A 6,950-nucleotide genomic window follows, 5' to 3' on the forward strand; every position below is an offset into this window, starting at 1 on the left:
TAGTGGCTTCGTTCTTGAAGCTCCCCATTTCTGGTACCCACTGTATTGTTGGAGCAACCATTGGCTTTTCGCTGGTGGCCAAAGGGCAAGAAGGCGTCAAGTGGTCTGAGCTACTAAAGATTGGTAAGTCCAGCTCGTGTGGCCACCCCTGCGCGTGGCCTCCATGTGCCCCCTGGGCTTCCCCTCCCGGCAGCGGGGTGCTCATTGTGCTGCTTCTCTCCTAGTGTTGTCCTGGTTCATCTCACCCCTCCTTTCGGGCATCATGTCTGCTATCCTGTTCTTCCTTGTCCGGAGGTTCATCCTCTGTAAGGTAAGGGCTGTCCACCCCATTTTCTGACACCGTGGGGCTTCTGATTGCTCCCTTGTCTGCCTGTTGGACTGGTTGGTTGGCTATGTACACCGCAGCTTCTCTAGGCACGTCCATCCTTGTGTTGACACTTGGGTGAGCCCTTCAAGACCCCTTCAGGAAAAGCTGAAGGGATGGGAAGGTGAGACCTGTAGCTGCTCTGCAAAGTGGAGTCTGGGACGTGAGGATCACTTCACCTCTTCCAAAACATCTGGGCCTGGAGTGTCCTGCCTGGCCTCAGCAGAAACAGCTGCAGTTTCCAAGTAGTGAAGTAGCCCAGAATTGATAAGATCAGAGCTGCTGGTCAGGTTTTTCCTAAGTCCTGGTGTAAGGCTGCGTCTCCTCTTGTGTCAGGCTGCAGATGAAGGCAGTGACCAATAGTGATGGCTTTTTTTAAAGCCAGGAGGGCCAGAGTTGTCCCTGGTGCTGTGGAAACTGCACTTTCCTCCTATCTGGGGCCTCAGGTAAAGCGAGGGACGCTCAGGCTGGCCCCAGGGATATCTTCCCACTGTTGGGAGTGTCTTGAAAGCCCAGGAGGAGGGATTGGGCGCCCAAAGGTGCTTGAAATGGAGGTGACAGCTTTAGACTGTATCTTTCTGAGATGATGAAGACCCTGGAGTGCAGGATGCTGCCAGCCCAGAGCAGGAGTATCCAGCCAGCCGTACAGTGTAACTCCAGCATTTCCTTCTGCATGTTTGAGGTTGCCTTAAATTAATTCAGGCCTTAGCTCTGACTGTTTCTGGTTCAAGAAATGTTAAGATCTTATCGCTGCTGGTGTCTACCTGGCAAGCCTTTAAAACAATTCAGTGGCACCGTCACTGCTGTCAGAGTAACCTTGCGTAACTGGCCTTTCAAAGCTGGGCTGGCTTCATTCTGGTGCTGAATAGTTCTGTTGCTCCGTCCTGCTCTGCATTCAGTAAGGCTCGGTGTGTTTGTACCAACGTTAGACCCTGATTGCTGGGCAGCAGCAGAGATTAAGTGCTCCTGCTGCTCGGGTGAGGCCTCTCTGTGCAGGTATGTGATCAAATAAGCTGCTTTGTGAGTAATGGACTTTTATTTCATCCAAGTCAGCTGGAAAGAGGTAAAAAGCTTTGTCTGACAAATGTGGTTTTTTTCCTGAAAGTGCCTGGGGAGTTGAAAGAAAACATACGTGCAGCTGGAGGCTGTGGAGGTCTGCAGGCTGGGGAGCCTCGGGAAGGGTTCAAGAGCCAGGCAGCCCCAGGCTGTGGGCAGAGATGAGATTGCCCCAGCCTTGGGAGTGGTGGGACACTTGGCTGGTCCTGGCCTGGGTCCATGGGGAGTCTCGTGGGACCCACGGTGTTCTGCCACCTTCTCTGCCCCCATGGGTTATTCTCTACAAGCCGTTGGGAGCTCTGGGTTTTGGCAGAGCCTGTGGGAGCGTGGTATTTGAGTTGCTGTTGGCAATTCACTGAAGGCGCAAACCCCTTTTTGGGAAGGGGCTGTTATTTGGCTGCTCCTCTGCTGCTGCATAGCCTTCAAGGTCTGGCTTTCTGCAGCGCTGATCCTTGTTTTGCAGGCAGATCCTGTTCCCAACGGCTTGCAAGCTTTGCCTGTCTTCTATGCCTGTACTGTGGGGATCAACCTCTTCTCCATCATGTATACTGGTGCACCTTGTAAGTACACGTCAGAATACTTGAACGTTAATTTTTAAATTCTTTACAAAACCTCCATTAAATGCACGATTTACCCCTTTTTTGCTTTACAGGGCTGAAATCTCCTAGAAGGCGGCTGGCCTGTGCCGGTTACAGAAGGCTGCAGGCTAGCGTGCGCTGAGTTCTGGGCTAGATAGTTGCCCAACCAAAGAGACCTGCTCAAACTAAACCCCTCCAGACCTTTCTCCTTAGACTTCACAGGACTGGCAGATAACATGACTTCCCCTTCCCTTCTCTTACCTGTGCTAAAACTCAGGTACCCAGCTGCCACTGAAGAGGCTCCTCAGGCTGCTGGTAGTGAGGCTAGGAGCAGGGATGGAGGCTGTGCCTCCTGATTTGCCTTGTCCCTAAGAATAAACTAATTATCCCTGGCAAGAAGAGCTGGCACCTGTACTGAGAAGAGGAGCTTGTACTTCAATTTGGCTTCTCAAACTGAAATGCTTGTGTGCATGTTGTGTCGGGGGCAGGACTAGGGGAGGGTGGCTTTGCCGGAGGCTCCGTAAGCTCCATCTGCCAGGGTGTCTCGGCATGAGCTGTTTTTGGTCCGAATGTGGGTTTGCTGTTGTGGAGGAGTTTCTGGATGTGGGGCGAGGGCAGTTGGCCCTGGCTCTGCAGGGTTTTCTCTGTAAACAGTGGCTGGAAAAATTTTTGGAGGGATGTCGGCTTCCCCTTCCCTTGGCTTTGCAGCCTGGGGGAGAAGGCAAGGTCGCTGCAGTGCTACTGGGGGCGCTGGGGCTGTAAACCAGCAGTGGTGCTGCTCCAAGATCACTTTATTACTTGGCACTCCAAGGTGGATTTGTGTTTATCCTGAGTCCTCAGCTGCAGGAGGGCTGGGTGAGCTCTGTGCCACTCAAGTGCAGGGTTTGTAGCCTTCAGCAAGCCAGGCTTGGCGTAAGCGAATAGCCAAATGCGTGGGTAAAGTAGCTGTGATGTTGCTGTTGATGCATTAGCAGCAGTAAGTTATTGCCTGCAGCAGAAAATGCAGGAGTTGAGTGGTTGCAAGCACCCAATACCCCAGCCAGGGGCTGCAGCAGGCTGTATGATGCAAAACCTCAGCTAAAAGTCATGCTGCATGTGAGAATGCTGGTAACTGGGTCACGTAACACCTTGGATGCCTTGAAACTTGAGCTGAAGTTCCTAGGAACTCGTGGAGCAGGAGAAGCATCTTCCCTCAGCAGCTGGAGGAGTTAATGGGGCTCTGGGGTGGGAGCAGCCCAGGTCCTGTGTGTCCTCTCCCTGATCGGGGAAAGCGGCGCTGTCGCTGCAGCAGCTGTGCAGGGTGGTTTGGTTTTTTTTTTCTTTGACATTGCAGCAAGTGAAAAGACAAGGGCTGTAAGGAGCCTTCTGTCCCTGCTCAGGGCACACGCTGGTCCCTGGTCGGGTTTGGCTGTGGGAGGGAGGGGAAGGTGTCTGCACATGTGAAAGTTTTAGCTTTTGATGGGGGAGATTGTAACCTGGGGGGCTTCCGTGTGGGTTAAGGTCTCTGTTTCGGTGCGGTCACTGATGGCTTTCCAGCGGTGTTTCTCCCTGGCAGGTGAATTAGCTCAGGGGTGTTGCAGGTGATGGAGCCCTCGTGCCAGGAAGAGCAAAGTCGTATGTCGAGGAGGCTTTTGCTCAGAGGTTTTCAAAGATCCGTTGTTTTATTTCCTAGTGCTGGGCTTTGACAAACTTCCTCTGTGGGGTATCCTCCTAATTTCGGCGGGGAGTGCTGTTGTCTGTGCTCTCGTCGTCTGGTTCTTTGTATGTCCGAGAATGAAGAAGAAAATTGAACGTAAGTAACGGCTTTCTCTTTGCAATCCTTTGGGGAAGGGCACGCTCGGACTAACCAACTTCTTTTCCCAGTGGGAGATCTCATTAGCTGCAGGGCTGTTATTAGCAGGGATCCTCAGCTTCAGTTATCGCTTAAGCTGCTCTGCAAACCCTGAGTCACTGGGGCACGTCTCACTGAGCTGGACCCTGCATGCTCCTAACCTGCAGCAGCACCGGAAAGCTGCTCCCTGGGACCCCGAAAAACCCCTCGAAGTAGCTGTTGTGCTGCTGAGTGGTGTCTGGCAGATGATTTCTCAGCAGGGCAATCTCTCCTTGAACTGCACAGAACAGCAGGCAATATTAAACAGCCCAATTTCACTGTTTAATAGAGAAGAAAAGGCAGGAGACAACCTGCTTGTTAATCAGTGTAACCTTTAATCCTCTGCATACCTGCTGATCAATCTTTGGCCTGGCAGATGCAGATCACAAGTTTAAAGCTGTGTAAGCTGATGAAATCCTTTCCCTGTAGCACAAAAAAAATAAAAAAAAAAAAATCTATTGAAAGGCATCCAAAAGAGCAGTCCTGAGCTCTGCCTCCTGAAAAGTACAGGCAGCTCTCCTGGAGTCGTGTGTGGTCTTGCATATAAATTTTCTGTGCAGTCTGGGGCACTTAAGGAACTGGAGATGAGGGGATAACCAGTGTCCTTGTCAGACTGGTGTAATTGGGGTGTGACTAACAGCTTTATGGCTGCCCTTGACATTCTTCCAGCTGTTCGAGCTTTGGCTTAACTCCTGCCTGCAAGGCAGGCTCTCCTGCCTGCTGGAGAGCGTGGCTGGGAGGAGGCAGTGGTGCAGGGGGGAGATGAGCTCTGCAGGGGCTTGACGCGAGGGTGAGGGGCTGGATGCCGCAGCCTGGCCCTTGCGGTGAGCAAACCGGCCGGGAAATGAGCATGTTTGTGACAAGGAGGTGGCTTTTGTTGTGTTTTGAAGGAGCTGACCTCATGTTTTCACCTGGAGAAAACATGCTTTTCCTGGTAGAGGGGGAGTAACAGCCTTAACTTCCAGGGCTTGGTGCCACTGGCTTGGCTGTTTTAATGGGACAGGAAACCAGGCTGCCTTTGGGAGGTGGAGACCAGCTCCTGTTTGGGTTTGTCACCCACCAGTGGGAGCTGGAGGGGAGCCCAGGTGGGTGAGTCCTCCCGGCAGGCTGGAGCTGATGGGCCGGCAGAGGAGCTGGGCTCTTCTGGGCACGTTCCTGTCGGCTTCAGGGGGGGCAGCCACCCCAGAAGCAGGTCCAGGGCATCCTGCACTCACTGGGAACGGGACAAACGTGGCTTAAAGAGGAACCTCTGCTGTGGGAAGAATGGGCGTAAAAGCCCCATAATGGTGCTCACCACACCCGGTGTGGGTGGGGGGGGATCTAAAAATAGGAGATGAGCTGGCTTGCGATGGTTTGGCTGTTGCGCCCGGGACAAGGTGTGACTGCCCAGCAGTTTCCAAAGTTCAGGATGGAGGGGGAAGCTGTAAATTTTATTTAGCTGCTGTAAATCTGAGTGGTGAGGGGTGTGGGCTTGCTCCTGGTGTTGGGTGTGGTGGTGGGAAGGGGTTTGATGGCAGCTGCCTCCCTTCACAGGAGAGATCAAATCAAGTCCTTCTGAAAGCCCTTTGATGGAGAAGAACATCGGCCCGAAGGAGGACCACGAGGAGCCCAAGGTGCCCCTGGGCGATGCCAAGAGCCCTGTTGCTGATGTGGGGCTGGCTGTGCCCCACCGAGCAGCAGTGGAGGAGAGGATGGTCTCCTTCAATCTGGGGGACCTGGAGGAGGCCCCGGAGCAGGAGAGGCTCCCCAGCCTTGACCTGAAGGAAACCAGCATTGACAGTGGTGAGTGGTAGGGGGTGATATGGGGGCGCTGGGGTGGTCTCCCTCCACTGCAGGTACCCCTGGGTGCTAAACCCCTGCCGTCTCCCTTGGCAGGAGCTGTGCGGCTGCCCAATGGCAACCTCGTCCAGTTCAACCAGGCTGTAGGCCACCAGATGAGCTCCAGTGGGCAGTACCAGTATCATACTGTGCACAAGGACTCTGGCCTCTACAAGGAGTTGCTGCATAAACTGCACCTGGCCAAGATGGGGGACTGCATGGGGGACTCGGGGGACAAGCCCCTGCGGCGCAACAACAGCTACACCTCCTACACCATGGCCATCTGTGGCATGCCCCTGGACTCCCTCCGCACTAAGGACGGGGAGGAGATGGAGAAGCTGACCTGGCCTGTGGCGGACACCAAGAAGAGGGTTCGCATGGACAGCTACACCAGCTACTGCAATGCGGTGGCAGATGCTCACCCGGCTGCTGATGTGGATCTGAACACGGCCCAGGTGGAGATGGGCATCAGTGACCGCAAGGGCAGCAGTAGCTCCCTAGAAGAATGGCATGACCAGGACAAACCCGAGGTGTCCCTCCTCTTCCAGTTCCTGCAGATCCTCACAGCCTGCTTTGGCTCCTTCGCTCATGGTGGCAACGATGTGAGGTCGGTTGGGTCAGCAGGACCGGCGGGGTTGCTTGCTGGGGCTGGTGCCCATCTTGCCCTCTAGACCACATCTTCTTTCTCTTCCAGCAATGCCATAGGGCCCCTCGTCGCACTCTATCTGGTCTATCAGACAGGCGACGTGGCTACCAAAGTGGCAACTCCCATCTGGCTGCTGCTCTACGGAGGCGCCGGGATTTGCATCGGCTTGTGGGTCTGGGGAAGGAGAGTCATCCAGACGATGGGGAAGGACCTGACTCCCATCACGCCATCGAGGTACGGTCTGCCTTGGGGTAGAGGGAGGCCTCAGGCAGTCCTAAAGCTGCATCCTGCTCCTGCAGCCCCTCTCTCTTCTCTCTTGGGGATTTCATCGCTTGGATGGCGGAGCTGGGGGGTGTGAGTGTCAGTCTGGGGCTGCTGGGGTCTGGAGAGCCAAGTGAGGAGCTGACCCTGCTGTACAGGGTCTGTCTGGGGAGAGCAGTCCCAGGTCTGGCTTGGGCTGAGCCAGCCTGGCGTGCTCGGCAGTGCCAGGGGTGCGGGTCCTGTATGCCGCTTGTCATGTGCTTTCCGTCTCTGCAGTGGTTTCAGCATCGAGCTGGCATCTGCCCTGACAGTGGTGATCGCCTCCAACGTTGGCCTCCCCATCAGCACGACCCACTG

General features: G+C 54.6%; 1 protein-coding gene across 1 annotated transcript in view; it reads left to right on the forward strand.

Annotated features, from left to right (window-relative positions):
• Positions 1-6: 6 nt before the first annotated feature.
• Positions 7-6,950, forward strand: part of SLC20A1 (solute carrier family 20 (phosphate transporter), member 1) — a gene marked incomplete at its 5' end in the record, with an annotated part of 7,579 nt that continues 635 nt past the window's right edge. The window contains 8 exons of the mRNA XM_009697928.1: positions 7-123; positions 225-310; positions 1,884-1,980; positions 3,671-3,790; positions 5,402-5,650; positions 5,744-6,293; positions 6,381-6,566; positions 6,870-6,950. The exon at positions 6,870-6,950 is cut by the window's right edge and continues 1 nt beyond it. Coding sequence (XP_009696230.1) covers positions 7-123; positions 225-310; positions 1,884-1,980; positions 3,671-3,790; positions 5,402-5,650; positions 5,744-6,293; positions 6,381-6,566; positions 6,870-6,950 — 1,486 coding nt within the window. The remainder of the gene's footprint in view (positions 124-224; positions 311-1,883; positions 1,981-3,670; positions 3,791-5,401; positions 5,651-5,743; positions 6,294-6,380; positions 6,567-6,869) is intronic.

Source organism: Cariama cristata, unplaced genomic scaffold, assembly GCF_000690535.1.
Source record: "Cariama cristata isolate BGI_N322 unplaced genomic scaffold, ASM69053v1 scaffold26503, whole genome shotgun sequence".
Taxonomy (NCBI): Eukaryota; Metazoa; Chordata; class Aves; order Cariamiformes; family Cariamidae; genus Cariama; species Cariama cristata.